Source organism: Dipodomys merriami, unplaced genomic scaffold, assembly GCF_024711535.1.
Source record: "Dipodomys merriami isolate MVZ:Mamm:240054 unplaced genomic scaffold, mDipMer1.0.p SCAF_31, whole genome shotgun sequence".
Lineage (NCBI taxonomy): Eukaryota > Metazoa > Chordata > Mammalia > Rodentia > Heteromyidae > Dipodomys > Dipodomys merriami.
In genome coordinates this window covers 6,518,396-6,537,733 of record NW_027204604.1, presented here as the reverse complement: position 1 = coordinate 6,537,733, position 19,338 = coordinate 6,518,396, and the positions used below count along the sequence as shown (strand labels likewise).

The 19,338-nt window shown below is 43.6% G+C and overlaps 1 protein-coding gene across 1 annotated transcript in view; it reads left to right on the top strand.

Moving 5' to 3' along the window:
• Positions 1 to 18,510, top strand: part of Hhat (hedgehog acyltransferase) — a 233,025-nt gene extending 214,515 nt beyond the window's left edge. The window contains exon 12 of the mRNA XM_070041440.1: positions 17,535 to 18,510. Coding sequence (XP_069897541.1) covers positions 17,535 to 17,626 — 92 coding nt within the window. The 3' untranslated portion in view covers positions 17,627 to 18,510. The remainder of the gene's footprint in view (positions 1 to 17,534) is intronic.
• The last annotated feature ends 828 nt before the right edge of the window (positions 18,511 to 19,338 follow it).

Genomic DNA, 19,338 nt, shown 5'->3' with positions numbered 1-19,338 from the left:
GGGACACAGCTTCCAAATTTGTGGAAGTTCATTGGAGATAAGAGTCTCCAGACTTTCCTGCCAGGGCTGGTTTCAAACTCTGATCCTCAGATCTCATCCGCCTGAGTAGAGAGGATTACAGGCATGACCCACTGGAGCCAAGGCAGAGTAATTTTTCTTTTTGAAGGATTGTGACTGAACATGGTAGGAAGAGAACATCTTGATGAGAACTTGTTTAGTTGGTTTTCTGTGAGGGCTGAGTCTCCAAAGTTCTAGGTGCTTCATCTATATATGGCAAGTGCTCATTCCTCCAAACTCAGCACCATCATTGTCTTTCCTTCCCTTATCTTCTGCAGTGATTAGCCTCTGTTCTATATGTGGGCATCAAAAGATGCATCCATGAAAGTCTAGTTTGGAAAAATAGAGAAAGATACTAGGTATTTTAAACTGAAAGAATTTACTACAGGGAAATATATGACTATTAGAAAGAAGGCTGAAAGGCCAAAAAAAAGGGGCTACTAAGGTAACCCATATTCTAAGGTAGAAAACAGTGAGTGCCCAAGGCACTACTCATAGTAGGACAGGTGAGATGCCTAGAATCTGGGAGTTCAGAGGTAAGGCAAATCCCTTACAACTCTGAGGGGGTGCTTCGTGGGTTCTGCTCAACCAGGATGAGGATAAACTGCAGAGTTGGTCCTCAGACTCTGAGGAAGTGAATATGGGCCATCATTCAGAATGTTAGGAGAACCTGGGGCCTGGAGCCACTGCTGCTGTCTGGTACTGGAGAGATATTGCCAAGGACTGGCATCCGGAAGGGAGTCTGTTCTTCTCCCTTGCTCTTCCTTTATTCCAACAAGCATAGTTCAGAATGAAGTAGCAAAACAAATTTGTGTCAGGGCCAGAACCATCCTGTAGTGGTACATAGATAACTTGAGTCTCCTTTTCAATAAAAATGGTACATGGCATTGTCCCTGTCGGTCTCTGGTTTAGCATTTAGGAAAACCCACTGAAGGGAGGCCTGCAACAGCCTGGAGATTTGACCCTTAGAGAACCAAATATGGTGTGGCTGGGGCTAATTAGCATCATCCCTGCTCTCATCCACCAGGATAGGCTCTTTATTTTTCCTTCAAGTACTCATGGAAGCATTACCCAACATAACCCATAATGAAAACAAGCTTAATATCCACCAGACAAAGAACGGATAAATACATTATGAGGATGGGCTCTTCGCTGAAGGAAGACATAGATGTCAAGAGCTAGGGAAGTAATTAGAAGAGATGCTAGATATACATCAGTGACTCTGTCAGTGGCTTTGACCTTCCCATGAGGGGAAGCTTAGGAAGAAAAGCCTGGCCTGCCCCACTAATCAGTGCTATACGGTGGGTGGGATGAATATGTGGAAGAGAAGAGGGAGGGGAGATCAGGAAGAAAGTAAGAAAAGGAAAGAAAGGAGGGAGGGGAAGAAAAGAGAGGAAGGAGAGAGAGTCAGAAAGCAGGCAACAAAGCAACTCCTGTTTTAGTTATTCAACCTCAGGGTCCTATAGAGTGAAAACACTGGATCACTGTGGACCTGTTACAGAAAGCACAGTGCCAGAAATCTGATTTCTCACTTGATGATTCAGAAGCAATGGCAAATCTTGAGCTGTGTCTGGAGCATTTGGGTGCCTGGCCATCATCACCAACTCCTGGCTGAGCAGACTAGGGCCTGCCCTCCGACTCAGTCAGTGCTTTAGAGGGCAGAAGATTATAGAACAACCTTCAAGGCTGAACATAGCATGAACTTCACACCCATAAACCTCTAAGGAAACAGTACCAAACTGGTAGGGAAAAAAATAGGAAAGGGATATAAACGGATAGTTTCATCTGTTATTTGCTCTGAAAGCAAATAAAAAGATGCTCAGCTTTATTTACCCTCTCTACTTGGTCCTGAAGATGAATACTAACACCTTCCCACATGCTAAACAGGTGCTGGACCACTGACTCCATCCTCAGCCCCTCTTCATTTAGTGAGAGATATGCAAATGAGAAGTCTGACAAGGTATTGTACCATGTTGGTAAAGATCCAGAAGTTTCACCTCATATTTCACTAGAGAGAGAAGTTTGAAACATCTACAAGAGTGATCCAGCGATTCCATATCTAAGATTTAAATTCAGATATAGTTGGCACATGTAAAATGAAGTATGTACAAGGATATTCATTGCGGTATTGGTTGTTATAGTGGGGACAGAAAGGTCTGTCAGCAGCTACAGGTAAATATATTATGATACATGTAATCAATGAAATTTTTCTCAGCTAACAGGAAACACAAAGCAGAGGGGTAGGAATTTTTATGAAACAGTTGTCAAGCTATAGAAACTTTAAAAATAGGAGTACATTGAAACCAAGATATAGTTCAGAATGAAAAGTTCTGTTTCTGTACGTGTAGAATCAGTGTGAGGATAAATAAGGAGATGGCAAACTCTAGGAGTCTGGCGCAAGGAATTGGATATGCAGGAAGATTTCCCTTTCCCTGCCTGACCTTTGGTACTTCTGAATTTTATGTTGTAAGTTATCTGGTCAAAAAAAAAATAGCTCAAAATTTAGGAGGGCAAATTCCTCTCTAAATCTTGGTGGGCTTGAGCTGGAGGGTAAATTTCTTTCCTGTTGTGCAAGATTTACCCAGAGGATGGAAACCACCGGGAGGTGTACCTTCAGAGCAGAGCCCCCAGCTTGTACATTCCTCATTTTCTTACTCCTCTCTGGAGCCAGGTCATTGGTGCTCTGGGAGCTGCACAATTGCCTGGGTGCGGTGCCCTTGCGGCCTGCTTCTTCTAGCCCACAGAGTAAAGAGGTCAGCCCTTTCGATTGGTGCAAAGCACAAGGGAGAAGCTAACAAATGTTGAGTGCTGACTCCATTCACTCACTCCATTCATTCATTCACATTAGGAAACACCCTGAGTTCATCGTGTATTTTATTTATGTATGTATGTATTTATTTTATTTATATTTTATTTTTGTATATCTTTTTCCCATCTCCCTAACTACAAGTCAGACTTTTAACATCTGTGGTCTCCCCACAGCTTGGTGTAATAGTAGTTCAGTAAGTATTAAATAATCGAATCACAAAAGCAAATCTCATCCGGCACAGGTGGCTCATACCTGTAATCCTAGCTGAGATCTGAGGATCTTGGTTCAAAGCCAGCCCAGGCAGGAAGAGACTCTCATCAACTAACCACCAGAAAACCAGAAGTGGTGCTGTGGCTCAAGTGGTAGAGTGCTAGCCTTGAGCTGAAGAGCTCAGGGACAGCACCCAGGCCCAGAGTTCAAGACCCATGACCGACCAAAACAAAACAAAACAAAAAACAAAAAATGAATCGCAGATAAAACTATTCTCAGCCAAATGGCAAGAAGGAAGCCAGAGCTCCCTAACAGAGCACCTGGGGCCCTGAGAGGAGCGACACCCCAAACCTAGGTCAGCATTCTAACCACAGGAGCAGTCGATGGATGCACGCGCAGGGGAGGGGGAGGGACTGGTCTGAGCCCTTCTTGAGCCAACACTTCAAGCCTCAGGTGCTGGGACCCTTGCTAGTAACTGGACAGATGCAGCTGGTCAGTTTAGAAGCAGCAGAAGCGTCTAGCTCCAAGGCACAGTGCTCGCTGTTGCAAACACTGCCTGTTACTTGAGAGGAATCAAGGAGCACACAAGAGCGGGTTCCACGCCCTGAGGTGACCCACAACCATGGGAGCATCTGGAAAGCCTATGAAGAATCCATCGTGTAAACATCATGCTGTGAGGTCACAAACATGGGCAGCCAGAAGCTGTGGAAGCTGAGACCCCCCTTCCCTGGAGGCCAACAATTAGCTCCAGCTAGAGTCCACCGGGAAGAGTGTAAAGAGTAAAGAGCTGGGAAAAGGCTCCTGAGATCTTAGCCTCCTTCCATGGCTGCTGCTTACACACACACACACACACACACACACACACACACACACACACACACACACACACACACACACACACACACACACACACACACACACACACACACACACGACAGGAGTAATGTCATGTTACTGTCCACATGGGTAGAGTCCAGGCTGCCTTGATTCACTTCTCTGAACTTCACCTTGTCTTCTCTGTCTTGTGGACCACTGGCTCCAGATGTTTTATACCGAGCAGAACAGAGGGTGAAGAAAAGTACTGGGTTTATTCCAGATTTGCCACTATTTGGTTCTACAGAGGCTGGAAATCCAGGTGGAATGTACCTGGAAATCCAGGTGGCCTAAGTGCACAGGACCGCTAGAAGGGCACCTTGGTGTGTGTGTGTGTGTGTGTGTGTGTGTGTGTGTGTGTGTGTGTGTGTGTGTGTGTGTGTGTGTGTGTGTGTGTGTGTGTGTGTGTGTGTGTGTGTGTGTGGACACAAATCCCAGCTAGGACGGAGCATCCAGCATCCAGTAGTACTTTCCTGCTGTTCCCAGCAGACCTCCTCCACCCACTTAGGGCCATCAGCATAGAGGGGGAGCGGGAGAGGAACACAGTGTTCCTTCAGAGGGAGATCTTTTTCTTTTGAGCACAAAAATGCCTTTTTCTGTCACCCAGGGTTAGAAGAATAAAAAGAAAAAAAGCGTGTGAGTCATTTTCTACGTCAGGTAACTATCCTTCTAAGCACTTCACTAAAACTTTGCTGTCTCTTCTGACGCATCCACAGCTGGCTGGAACGTTGCCTTCCGTTTCATGAGGCAAGCTCCTCTCCTGCCTGCGTCTGGCCACAGGGTCCTTCCGTCTGTGTCTTGGCCTTTCTGTGCACTTCCCTGGGGAGGAAAAGACTCAAATCTTATAGGCCTGTGATCTCTTAGAATCAAAACAGACCTTGGAAGAGTATTCTGGCACCACTTCCCATGGAGCAAGATGCCTTCCAGGGCTCCTGCCTAACAGAGAGGTGCCTCGGCCTGCCCTGCCAGGAAGCCAGGGTGCCCTGTCTTGTCAGAAGGCTCTAAGTGTCACAAGTTCCCTTTGCTAGCAGCCAAACTCCATCTTCTGTAATTTCTCCCTGCAAGGCCCTGGTTCTGCTTTCTGGAGTGATAAGGAATCCATCCAATTTCCTTCCCTTGTGACCTCTCCATCTTTCCCTAGGCTGATGGTGGCTTATCGCATGCCCACATGCCAGAGCTCCTGGCAGTGGCATGGGTGGGACAGTGCTGCTTATTAAGCATAGCTCCTGGAATTAGTCCAGTCTAGAATCATATGCACGTGCTGTGTTTGAGCTGAACACACATTCCCCGAACTAGTCCCCTTTGCTTCTGTTGCCCAAGATGATAGCACACTGTACTGATCGTGTGCTCTCATAGGGCTCCATGGAGAAGTGGGTCACTCTGGGAAGATCAGACTCCCCAGTCTCCAGGGTGCATGGTTCTGAGAGGAGATACCATTAGGGTCTTTTCTCCTCTTCTTGACAGTTAATAAGGGCCCTTTCCCAGGTCCTGGACAACTCTGATGCTTCTCCCGCTCCCGTTCCCCCTCCCTTGCCCTCACTCTCCTCCTCTCCCTTTTCTTCTCCCCATCCCCCTGTCCCCCTTTCCTAGTCAGCCTCTTAAGGCCAGGGCCTCCTTTTTGCTTTGTGCTCCTGAGAGATGAGCAATATTCCAAGCTCCCAAGCTCCCATGTCCACCATAGTATCCCTGAAGCCTGCGCACTCATCCTGTCTCTGTTGCCCACATCCCTCCTTATTCCAGCACCTAGGAGACAAAATGCTTTTTCCAAACATTCTTTGTAAATGTTGGACCCATGGTTTCCTGAGCTGATCTTGGTGCTTCTGGTCTCTTTGGCTGTCCAGTTCCTTTAGAGCAAAGCAAAGGACAGCTCCGGTGGTTACAATGAGTACGGATGAGAGCAGTCCTCTGGACTCAGTTCATCCCATGAGAAACCTCTGTCTGCCAGCAGCCATATCCCAGGCACAGCCAGCCTGCCCAGGAGCAGGGAAGGGGAGGGGTGGAGATGCTCTACTCAGCCCAGCCCAGCCCTACTCCTGAAATAAAACCAGTGGCTTCTGGAAGGTGGCACCTAGAACCCATCTTATTCCACAACACCTCCAGCTTTCAAACCGATCATGTTCTTTAGCACGTCGATGAACAAGATAGACTTCTGCAGAGACAGTCGAGTGAGAGCAGTGAGGCAAGAACAAAGCCATCTCTGACAGCAGGCAGGAACATTTCCTTCCTCCTCGCAGTGGCGGCTGGCATTCACAGCCCACCATGGCTTCTAAGAGCTCCGGGAAGAGCGGCTTCTGCTGCTGTCGCTGCTGCTGGAAGCTTGGCTTTATGCTTTATCATTCTGTTCGTTGCTCTGAAACTCAAGCCAAGTAATTTGAAATCTTTTATCTAACAAGTGCTTTGGGAAAAGAACATGTCAGACGTGCTTGCTGATGTCACCTTTTCAGATATCTGCACAGTTCAGGCAGCATTCTCTTTCCCTTTCCAGCTCTTTCTGGCAGGTTCCTTGGCGGTGGTAAGAAGCGGGGTGGAGGACATTTCCTTCCTTGATGGCCCTTGGTAAGTTTCCGCAGTCATAGTCAGGGCACTATAGATGCATCTCTCCAAGACATACGCATATGTGCCCAAGCTGGCTGATCTGTGCCCACTTCCAGCAGCTGACTTCATGTCCTGTGGGCTTGAAAATAGAGGCCAGGTGGACTTACAAGTTGTAGTTTGTCATTCTGAGACTAGCCACCACTGTTATTGTCAGTTCCCTGAGGTAGAGACTTGGCAGTATTATAAATGAGTACTCAAAAGTCAACAACAGCCGAGCACCAGTGGCTCCTATAAGCATCCTAGTTGCTCTATCCTAGCCACTCAGTAGGCTGAGATCTGAGCATCAGGGATCAAAGCCAGCTGGAGCAGATAATCTGAGAGACTCTTATCTTTCAATTGACTAGCATAAAGCTGGAGTGGGGTTATGGATCAAATGGTAGAGTACCAGCCTTGAGTAAAAAAGCTAGGTCAAGAACTAGGGCTTTGAGTTTAAGCCCTAGTACCAATACTAATAAAAAGGCAACAACTTGTATTTGTGTTTCTTTATTCTCACTATTGTTTAGTTATTGACCATTTTACCATTCAGACCCTAGTCCCAGTGAACTGGGAAAAAGACAATCAGAGCTGGCTCTACCTCTGGTCCACAGGAGAAATCTCCTCCATTATGTTCTGGTTCACCCACCTTCTGTCCCCTCCATTATGACTCCCCTCTAACAGGAAACTCAGTGTCTTGAGCTAGCTTCAAGTTTGGAGCACTTCAGCTGTCAAAGTGTTCCTTTACTTCCTTGGGTCTTCTCCCTCCTGCACACTTGGTACTTAGATGCCTTCTCGACCTTCTTCCATGTTTTCTTCTTCACAGTCTTCATGTTTCCAGGCAACTGTCACCAGATCTAGCAACTACTTCTTCTTCTGTAACATGGGTCACAGACCTCCACCATTTCACATGCGCATTGTTAAGATTTGGAAACAAAAATGAGTTCAGCTCCTTCTTAGTGTCAGCCCATCATCCCGGCCTAGCCCGATCAGCCTTTGAGAATTCCCACTTTTGTCCTCTATGTTCTCCCTAAGACTTTTGTCACCTGTGTATTTGGATCACAGAGCCATGGAACTGAAGGTGCGAGTGAACTGCTTGGTGGCCCCCTGTGTCCTCAACCTCCAGTGGCACATTCTTAGAAGGCCCCAAGTAAAAGTCAAAAACAAAGTCAAAGCCCCCTGCCTCGATGCACACAGTAGGTACTTATAAATGTAATAGTCCCCTCATCCATTCTTTCTCTGAGATTCTAGGGATCTGTGGTCAATCTCATTCCAACAATATTAAGTGGAAAATTATAGAAGTAAAACAATGCCTAACTTTATGATTGTGTGCCATTCTGAGTACAGTGATAATTCTGTGCAATCCCATCCTACTGGAGAGGTGAATCATCCCTTCATTCAGCATATTCATGCTATAGATGCTACCTACCCAGCATCATCATGACTTGGTGACATGGGATTACTCAAAAAAGATAATCCTCCTTCTGAGGTATCATTAGCAGGTCAGTAAGAGCCTAATGCCACATAATAGTGCCAACATAATTCACCTTCTTTGAGTTCATCATGTCATTTTGCACTGTGTTACATCAATACAAGAAGTATGAGCTCAGTGGCTCACACATGTAATCCTAGCTACTCAAGCGGCTGAGATCTGAGGAAGCCAGCCCTGGTAGGAAAGTCTGTGAAATTCATATCACTAGTAAACCACCAAAAAGTCAGAAGTGAAGGTATGGCTCAAGCCTGCCAACCTTGACTAACAAAATTAAGGCACAGTGTCAAGACCTTGAGTTCAAGTCCTAGAACTGGCACCCCCCCCAAAAAAAGAAGTAGAATATGAGATGATATTACAGAGGCCATACTTACATAACTCTGCTTACAGTATGTTGCTATAATTGTTTTATTTTATTATTGGATGTTAATCTCTTAAACGGTGCTTAATTTCTAATTAGATTTTATCATAAAATTTAGTATATAAGGAGTTCAGTATTGGCCCCCACTTGGATCCCTGGAATGTATGTCTTAGGGATTCGGAGAGCACTGTATTGATGTGGGCGAGCAGTGTCACAGCCATCTGATGAAGAGGCTGAATCCCAGAGCACCATCCTTTTCTTTCAGGAAAGTGGCTTTCTTTCGCTCATTTGCTAGGCAGCATCCACTGTCTTACATAGCGTGGTCATGAATTAACAATGAACCACAGTCCTAATTAGGCTGCATTAGATACCCAAAAGGTAAGAAAGAAACAGCTGGGAAGCATGTTCTACTGTGCAGCCCCTGGCCCCAGCGGCCGGAGTTAGGGCAGTGGTACCCACTGCAGGTGACAGTTTTGTGGGAAAGCAGGTGCTCCACACTGTTGGCCCTGGCGAGAGAAAGTACGTGTTTTCCAGCACCACCTTCTGCTTGTGTTGTCAGAATGAGAAAAAAATGTCCCTGGCTTGTTCCCTCCCACTTCCCACAATTTTACATGAAATAATTTTCGTTTATGGCAGTGAGTGCATGGCTAAGCATCTGCCTGCAGGCTCACACCAGGACTTGGGGAAGGATGAAGAATGCAGCAGAGGTTGGCTTCATCAGGATGTGAAATTGACTGTGAACAATGTGATTTATTAAAGATTGCTGTTGCTGCTGGTTAAATTGTGCACACAACACCTAGCAAGAGGATGTTGCAGAAGACTCCCTGAGTGTGGTCCCACCACCCTGTTCCCTCTCAAATCCCCTAGGGAGGCTCATTGCATGGCTGGAGTCAAGTAATTGTGGTTTTGACAGTTTTAATAATGGATCACCTAGGCACTGAGATTCTGCTCTTCAGTGCAATGCCTATATTCTAAATTGTTCGCTGACCAAGACAAAGGCTGTATGCCTGCTCACAATGATTCTATTGTGACCTCTCTCTGTCTTTGTAAAGACAAGAGACATGGAGCCCCAGAAGATGTGGTGATCAGGTGGGTGAGTGGTGGCTGAGATCTGGAAGCACAAATCTGTTATGGCCTCCTGCTGGCTATCTTGGGCACCTGGAATAGGAGGATGGCAGGAGGTGGCGAGACCAGGGATTTAAAGGAAGAGACTTGTCTAGGACGCAGAGGCCTGCTTTGAATCTTGTTGACACATGGTCTGAATCCTGTTACTGCTATCTGAGTGCCAGTGGCTAAGTGTACTTTGGAGTTATATAATCTTGTGATCCAAGGGTGGCTTGATGACCAGTTAGCCACTAAAGCTTGGGGAAGTGACTCTCTTTTTCTGGGCCTTAGTTTCCATATCTGTGAGGAGTAAGAAATGAGACCTACTTCTGGATGCTAGGATCCAGATGCTAGGATCTCCCACTTGAGATCCTAGCTACTCGGGAGGATGAGAGTCAGAGGATCATGGTTTGAAACCACACAGGGCAGAAGAATGTGTGAAATTGCATCTCCAAAATAATCTTCACAAAGCAGGGCTGGAGGCATGGTAGAGCTGTGAATAAGCAAGCCAAGTAAGCTTAAGGCCCTGAGTTCAAACCCTGGTAAACTCTTCCCCCCTCTCCCAATAAAAATGCCACCCCCTAAACCAGAAAGAATCAGTTCTTACTTCTGTCCATATCACCGTGTGTTTGGAAGTGGTCCCTAAGTTTGTAGACTTAGAAACCCAGACAGCTTTGCTCTCCTTGTATGCCTCTTCTTCAATAAGGTAGACATACCTCTGCATGGAAAAAGTTCCTTCCCTATGGCTTTAGTAAGATGGAGGATCTAAATTTAGCCTTGGAGGAAAGGCTGCAAGCTTTGGACCATTTGATAAATGGCTCTACAATATCTCCTGGCTACAACTGCTGGAATAAATAAGATTTAAATAAAATAGCAGGCCCTATCAGATCTGGATATTGTTAAGCATAAAGCAATGTGAGGAGCCAGCGCTCTTAATGAAGGCAGCAGTTTACAGAGACCTCTGAATCATTAATGGCATGATGACTACCTGGTGGGATAGAGCAAGGGGAGGGGCTGCTGGATCCTGAGCTAGCACCTGATGACAAAGGTGGATGCATTAGCTAATTCTTGAAGGAAAGAAGCATCCTCCAATGGTCTCAAAGTAGAAAATGCCAGCAAAGTAGAGCAATGATGATATACCTTGACCTATGATGGGGTTCATAGGTACATCTGTATCCTATGATGAAAAAGCTCAGTCTGGGCACCAGTGGCTCATGCCTGTAATCCTAGCTACTCAGGATGCTGAGATCTGAGGGTCACAGTTCAAAGCCAGCCCAGTCAAGAAAGTCAGTGAGACTCTTATCTTCAATTAACCAGAACTGGAAGTGGCACTGTGGCTCAAAGTAGTAGAGCACTAAACATGAGATTAAAAAAAAAAAAAAAACTCAGGGACAGTGCCCAGGCCCTGAGTTCCAGCATCATAAATGACAAAAAAAATTGTTTTTAAAAAGCTCAGGCCCAGTGCCCAGACCCTGAGGTCAAGCCCTAGTACTAGTAATCTCTCTCTCTCTCTCTCTAGTATATATATATATACTAGATATACTAGTATATATATATATATATATATATATATATATATACTAGATATACTAGTATATATATGTACATTGTACATATATATGTACATTGTATGTACATTGTACATATATACATATATGTACATTGTACATATATGTATATATACATATGTATATATACGTATATATACATATATGTATATATACATATATACATATATGTATATATACATATATGTATACTAGTATATACATGTACATTGTATGTACGTTGTACATATATATACTAGTATATATAGTATATATATATATATATACTAGAGAGAGAGATATCTATATATATATCTTCTCTCTCTCTCTCACACACACACACACACACACACACACACACACACACACAGAGTCAGTATTGGATTTACACCACAATTGTATAATCTATTATCTGTGTGATCTATGGCAAGTTACTTACCTTTATGATCCTTGATTTTCCCCTTTAAAGAGAAGAATAATTTCTACCTTCAAGCATGGTGAGAATTAACTGGGACTATGTCATCTTCGTAAACTGGAGAAACTTGGTGCCAGGGGCTAAGGGACAGGGTAGGAAGAAAGTGTCCCCGCAGAGCTGATTCACAGGCTTTCCAGTTGTTGGTTGTTGTAGTCAGACACTGTTTTAGCCACTGTTAACTGTAGTATATAGCTCTTGAACAAGCCCCATTAGAGCCAAGATGGTGGCCAGTGCCTTGGGAGTGTTGCCTGAGCTGACGGCAGAGTGGTTTGATAGGGTAGTTACACAAGTCAGCACCTCAACTCCTCTTGCATGGTAGAGATTGCTTTCTTCATGGGAATAGGAATTTATACTGATTCAGCAGAGGCTGGTTTCTCTCTGTAAAACCCATCTGAATGGTGAAGGAAGATAGAGCACCTCAGAGACCCCACCAGAGGAAGAAGGCATGATTCTGGAATGCATAATTGGATACTAAGCTCAGAAAGTTCCTTTCTCCCTGGGAAGGAACAGGATCCATCATTACTGAACATTTCTTTTTGTATTTTCTTGTACCTTTTTCATGAACACCATGAGCCAACTATAGTCTAGGACATTGAAACCTAATGTTGTGAGACTGTAATTTGCTAATATCCCATTGTCTACTTTAACCCTTTGTGTCTACTTTCTTTTTTGTAAATATTTTTATTGTAAAGATACTGTTCCGAGGGGTTTCAGTCACATGAGTAAGGTAATGAGTACATTTCCTATGGAGCACTGTTACCTCCTCCTTTGTTTTTCCCCTACTACCCCTTCCCTCCTCACGCCCCTAACTCCTCCCTTCCCCACCCCCGCAAGTTGTAAAGTTCATTTTCAACATAGTGTCTTGTACATCTCAAATTTATTTTTAAATCTTTAAATAGTATACAAGAGGGCTATAAATTTATGAGTTCTATGCAACTTGATCGATATCATCCCTTCTATCATTCTCTCCCCGGCCTTTCCCAGCCCTACTCATCCCTTCAAGTTAGCTAGTTTCATTTTCATGTATGTACATTGGGTATTATGGCTGTATTCATTCACCTTTTCCACCCCCATTTGTCTGTCCCCTGTCCATCTGCCCTCAGACAAAACATGTTTCAGGTTCCTTTTGTTAAATTTTTAGTTAATTGTTCAAAGGAATTACGTTATGGGAATTCACCCATACTTTTTATCAATTTTCTTGAAAATCAGTGCACCAATACATTCAACCATGGTATACAGTTGAGTGAATCTTTGCTATTTTTTAATCTTCATCATTCTGGAAGATTTCTAGTAACCTCTTTGCAGTCTATCCTCTCCCAAGTAACCACAGAGGGTCTTTGGTAATTATAAATTGAATCACATGTTACATGGAACAATATAACATATGCTATATGCCAATGCATTCTTTTACTCAGCATAATTTTGATGAGATAAAAGATATTTATAAAATGTATTTTTTAATGATTTCAAAGACAGTCGGTGAAATTAAGTGCATTTGCATTGTTATAAAGCTATCACTACCATTGTTTCTGGAACTCTATCTTCCTGAACTAAAAGTTTATACTCACTCAGTCTCTCATTCTTTTTTTTCTGCTGGCTCCTAATAACCACCATTTTTTATTCTGACTCTATGAATTTGACTACACTGCCAACTCGTCTAAGCAAACCCTGTATTTGCTTTTTATGTCTCTTTTACTTCATTTGATATGATGTTTTCAACGTTAGTCTGTGTTGTAATTCATATCTGAATTTACTTCCTTTTTAAAGACTAATAGTCTTTGTACATATAGGCCACATTCTGTTTTCCCGTTCATCCGTCCATGAACACTTGGGTCATTTCCACATTTTGTGAAAAATTCTGCTATAAACATAATTGTACAAAAATATCTCTTCTAGTTCCTGCTACCAATTCTTTGGGGATATGTATGCTATAATTCTTTGTTTATTTTGTGTTGGAACCTCCATATTGTTTTCCCCAGTGGTTATGCCATTTCACAACATTCCCTTTAGCAAAGTTTTTCATCAGAACTACTTCTCTTATTCTGATTATCTCCACTTTCCAGAAAATTACCTTTGATTTCTCACAGCCCTGCATGATGATGGTCTTTTCCTTTGGTGTCTGAGCTTCTGCCTTTTGTGTCTTTTCAGACTAGTTTAATTGCTTAGAGAATTGCTCAGCCATGATGACCTCCAGTAAAATTATACTGTGATTTCTCTTAGCTAGCCCAAGCTCTTTTCCTCTGTGTCCTACCTATTTCTCATTAGCTCTAGTTGCTCTGCAGTCCACCAGTAGTCTATTAACAGCCTCATGATACAACTACCTACATTCCACTAATTCCATTGATTATATCACCCACATTGGTCCTCATAAATGCTATACATCCTACTTATATGCTCTTAGCTATCTCCATCAGATCTTTCCTGTTAATTACATTACTCAGTGTTTTGCAATATTAGTTTGACTTGCTAGCAACCTGTTTACCGTATTTCTAATCTGCCTACTTATGATTTGTTAAAACCCTTCACTTGTTTAGATCTTGTTAGGTCAAGGAATCAAAGCCCAGTAGGAAGTTACACAGAAATTCAGGAATCCAGCTTTAAGGACAAAGAGTATGTTGGAGGCCTCAGCCCTATAGTACACTCTTAAGAAGGATCTTTTCCTTTGACCAACAGCATGATGTCTACCAGGCTGCATAGGCCACATTAAAGGGATCAGGGGAATCCATGGGTAATTCCCTATACAGGATGGGAAGATACAAAAAGAATGGATGTTGAGGAGTTGGGTGAGAAGAGAGATCATGGAGGAAAAGTGATCAGGGATAGGCTGGTGGGAGAAGAAAGGACTGCAGGGGTTAGCCTGTTCTCTACCAGGACAAAATCCGTTTTTGCACTTTCTTGTTAAAGACTGACAAGCTTGTGTGCCTGTGTATCAAAACAACTGTCAGCCTTTGCATTTCAGTTTTGGTAACCTGTCCTCATCTGAGCTCTGTGGAGGCCTCTGCCCAAGCCTAGCTTTGCTCACTTGGGCTGCATCAGTGCTTGCTTAACAGCTGCCTCAATCAGACCTGTGTCTGCAGGCCCTCAGGAAAAGGTGATGTTAAGGTGGAACGCAGGATCAGGTGCAGCAGAAGTGCTCAGGAAGTATTGGCTGGGTGGTGTGAATGCGAGACTCTCTCTCCCTTACCACCATGCATTTTCCTCTGGGGGACAGGAGAGGCTAAGGAGTCTCACCAGTCATTTGGCTCACAGCAGGATTACTGTTTGCATTGCAAAGGCCAGAGGATATTACCTGTGTGATAGAAGGTTTGGCCTCATAGCAATCAGCCATGCTTCTAAAGCACTTTTTGAAAGCATTACCAAATCTGTGATGGCATTTTATTCACATGCATTTTAAAATAATTTTTTTTTGTTTTAGATGTTTGTTTGCTTATTGTTGCTCAGGCTGATGTAGACCTCCTGAGGTCTAGCTCTTCTCCAGCCTCAGCCTCTCAAGGACCTGAGGCTACAGGCACATACCACAATGTACTTAAAAAAAAATGTTTCAAGAGCTCCCACTGTGTAGATGGGGAACTAAGGTCCTAGTAAGATCTCACAATACACCCGGGATTAGAGGAAGATCACATAACATCCATCTAGCTAACTCTGTAGATGACATGCATAGTAAGAGTTGGGAGAACTTTTATAGCCCATACTGTACATGTATCGTGTGACCCACCTCTGTCTGGGCAGTCTTGGGACTGTTCCTCCTTACAGTTCTATGAGCTTTACAGCATGGGCATCAACAACAGCTGTGCAGTGCCCCCTTCACCATTTTTCCACTTCTGCGGCTGGCCTCTGGATTCTGTGTTTAGCAAACACCCTCTAGAGCCTCACTCCAAACACAGCTGAAACCCTGGAGCACCTCTTGTGTCTGAAGCACCTCCCCCTCCAGGCCCATCCTGCTCTCCAAGCCCACTGGAAGACAGGCATTGACACTGGTCCCCTGGCACGTGTGTGTGAGTCACAGCAGAGAGATTTGAGGCCCTTCTGGACGAATGGAATGCTCTAGAAGCTCAGAGAAATTACTTGGCTGTACTGGGTTGATAGTGTTATCACCCCAAATTCATTGTCTCCAGACAATGAATGTCTTCATTTGGAAATAAAGCATCTTCAAAAAGGATATTATTCTAGATCTAGAATCAGTGAGTGGCCCTGTAGAGGAGAGGATACAGAAAAATGTAGGGAAGATAGCCATGAAAAGATGGGAGGCAGTGAATGAGCTGTGGCCAAGGAAGCAGCAAAAAATGATTCTGTCCTGAAGCCTTCAGAGGGAGCGAGGCCCTGCCAACACGTGAGCTCTGTTCGGCACTGCAGAACGTTGAGAGAATAATATTTCTACTGGGCAAGCCATTAAGTTCATGTCAGTTTGTTTTGATAGCCACAGGTAACACATGTCCTAGCAGATATGAAGCGAGGTCACAGGACGGATCAGGGAATCAGAGTGCTGGGTTTCTCTGCTGCCCTTGGCTCTCTTCGCTGACGGGCCCTAGAGAATTCTTGTAGCACGTGTAAGGTGCAAGGGGAGCCAGGGTTTAGGAGGAAGAGCAGAGTTGGATTTCTCTGTCGCCACTCTGATCAAATTTGCTGGCAAAAGACTTCTCTGTCCCTTGTTAGCATTACCACTGCCTTCCCTTGAGAGCTCATCCTAGTCCGTGAGGTCTTTATGCCATTCCACTTGATATTTATGAGGACACTAGTCAGTGGGAGCTGTAGCCATAGTTTTATATTTGAGATTTATTCTCTTGCTCAAGGTTACACAGTAGGAATGGTAGAACCAGGATATGAACTTGTATCTTTCTCCATTTCCCTTAACTACGATGCTATAGGCTTACCTAGTCATATTAACAATATTAATATTAACAAATGGGGGGCTGGGAAGGTGGCTCAGTGGTAAAGCACTTGCCTTGCATGCTTGAAGCCCTGGGTTCGATTCCTCAGCACCACATAAGCAGAAAAAAAAAAAGAGCTGGAAGTGGTGCTGTAGCTCAAGTGGTAGAACGCTAGCCTTGAGCTGAAGAGCTGAAGGACAGCATCCAGGCCTAGAGTTCAGGCCCCACAACTGGACCCCCCCCCAAAAAAATAAAAATAATATTAACAAATGGCTAACCCAACAAGAAGAGAGGCCTCCACAGTTCTAAGAAACCCCTCACCAGGACTTCCAATAGTCTTCTTCCTTCTCTTACTTATCTGCCTCTTCCTGCATGCAGCAATGTAACACCATTACTGTTGCTTGGAAGGCCTAGGAAATGTGCACTTTAGGTTTTTCTGGTAGAATGTCTCTCTCCCATTTGTTTTGCTGAACTCTTATTTGTCGCACATGGTCTATTGCAACGTTCTTTGTATATTCCATTATCTAGCACTTACTGTGTGTTTGTCTTTCCCAAGATGGAATAAGAGTGGCTTGAACATGGACTGAGTCTTTTGATTTTTCACTTCTAGCATCTTCTACAGCAACTCTGGATCTCTAAAGTCCTCAAAGAAAGTTTAAATACGTGAAATACATAGAAGACATAAAGATCATCAAATAACAGATACTTAGTAAAAATAAAAAAAATTGATTTAAAAAATATTGATTTTAAAAGGAAAGAAAAAGAACATATACTCGAAGACCAGTATTTATAGGGGACCTACTGAAAACCTTTTAAGATTTGAGTCCCCCTTTCTGGAAATTCACTGTAATGGTCAGTCTGTATTTTGAGATTGACAAGACTCATGAACATAATTTTTGTCTTTTCTGCTTTAATCTTCTAACTGCATATTCTTTGGACACTTACCCCATTTCTAAATATGGTTGTGTTTGTAATAGTGCACCTCTCATTTTATGCTGCCCCTGGTTTTACTGTAGGACCCTACTTTCTGGGGTTCCACTCAATGGACTTTCCAGGAGACATGTGTCCTTTGTCAACCAAGGCCTGTGTTTTTTTCTCATATTGGAATTTGCTCATGTGGGAGGTCCTGCCAGGCTCTTCTAACTGTTCTTCCGTCTTTGTCTCTCCCTCAAGGCTGGCCGTGGGTGACTCTCACCGTCTTGGCATTCCTGTACTGCTACTCCAACGTGGGCATTGCCTGCTCCCAGACATACACTGTGGACTAATGCTGCTGGTCTCTAGGGTAAATGGTACTTCATCCTGATCTCCCATTCCAAGACAATCTCCAAAGGACTGTCTTCTGCTCATCTTTGTTGAAGACACCTCACTCCAAGACTGGCAACTTGAGCTCCCATAGAAAATATATAACCAGACAAATGGCTAACTTTGGGAACTTATGTTCTCACTCAACCATCCGTTGACTGTTGGGCAAGCTGAGGTCCAGGACCGAAGTGTCTTACCCAGCTGTACATGGTGCCTTTTTTTTTTTTTTTTTTTTTTTTTAAATCTAGAACCTAGTCCCATGGGCCTTTTGGCTTCTGTCTCCTTTACTAAGAATTGACATGAATTGAATGCAGAAATGTTGGTTAGTGATAGGCCTGGCCTCATGGGGGCAGTATTTCTGAACCCTTCTGCTGCTGTGTTGGTGACACACCACACATGCCTTCTCTTCCATACCTTGCATCTGGAGCTGTGAAACCAGCCTGGAAAGCTTAGCTTCTCACCTCAGGTGGAGGTGACAAAGCAAGAGTTGTGTTTATAATGACCTAGACACAGAAGAGAAAAGCAGTTCTATAGTGTTCCAAGAAGTGCACACTCCTTGGGCTCCAGTGATTTGACGTTTATCAAGGTAATCTACATTTGAATGCTGGTTCCTGAGATTTGCAGAGATGTAGAAACATGGTAGCTCCAACAGCTAATTGTTTCTCAGTAAAGGAGCAAAATTGGGTGCTGTCAGGAAAACCGTAAAAAGATGGCTTCCTGTGGTCTCTCCTGTTCTCTCTACCTAAATCCTAGGAGGTATCATCATACTGGCCATTATTTTGTGCTCAGTGATTTATATTGTTTCATTTTGATTCAAATAAAATGAAGTCTTTGTTTTTTGTTGTTACGTAGATAATTTGTGCTTTCCAATTAATTGGAGGAAAATGTTTAAAATCTAAACACACATATACTTCAATGGCTTATCACTGCCGCCCTCTCCCCAGGTAGATACCAGACTGGCTACTAATAGACACAAGTTCTAGAGAGCAGAGTATTTCTTTTTGGATTTGGATGTGGGTGGGGTGGACAGGAGGAAAGAAACTTTACATTTGACTCCTTAGTGTATCAAGTTTGGGGAGAACCTTTAACATTCCAAGTATATGGATTGTCATTGGGTGACAATAATATAAAGTTCACATGAATCTAATACTGCCACATTGGTTACATGGTATTGGCCTTAGATCTTGAATGTGGTTATGAACTCAATGAAACTTGAACTACTAGCATGCAAAACTAATCATTTGACTACCCTTTCCTCCAAGCCTCTGTGCTTGGAAGAGAGATTGGAGGGGTCTAGATCCTGATGGCCGGGATGGCCATGCTGTGCAGTACATGTAGAGAAGTCTTTAATATGGGGACATATATAAATAACACAGAATATATGGACTTTACTAAAGAGATCATTTACATAAACACAGGTTATTCATTTCTTAAACTCTGTTAGAAGACGCAGTGGATGTATGTGAACATAATAATCCAGACTTTCTTTTAACCCATGTGATTCAGATGGTTCTTGGGACTTAGTAAATGATTACTGTTTAGCTAATTGAGGTGTGATTTACTAATACGTATTATTCCAGGATCATAGTTTCCCTTAACCTCTTACTGCTCCCAGCTGTAATGTGGAAACAACAATGCTTCTCTGTACATGCACAGGAGCTAAAACCCCGGAGAT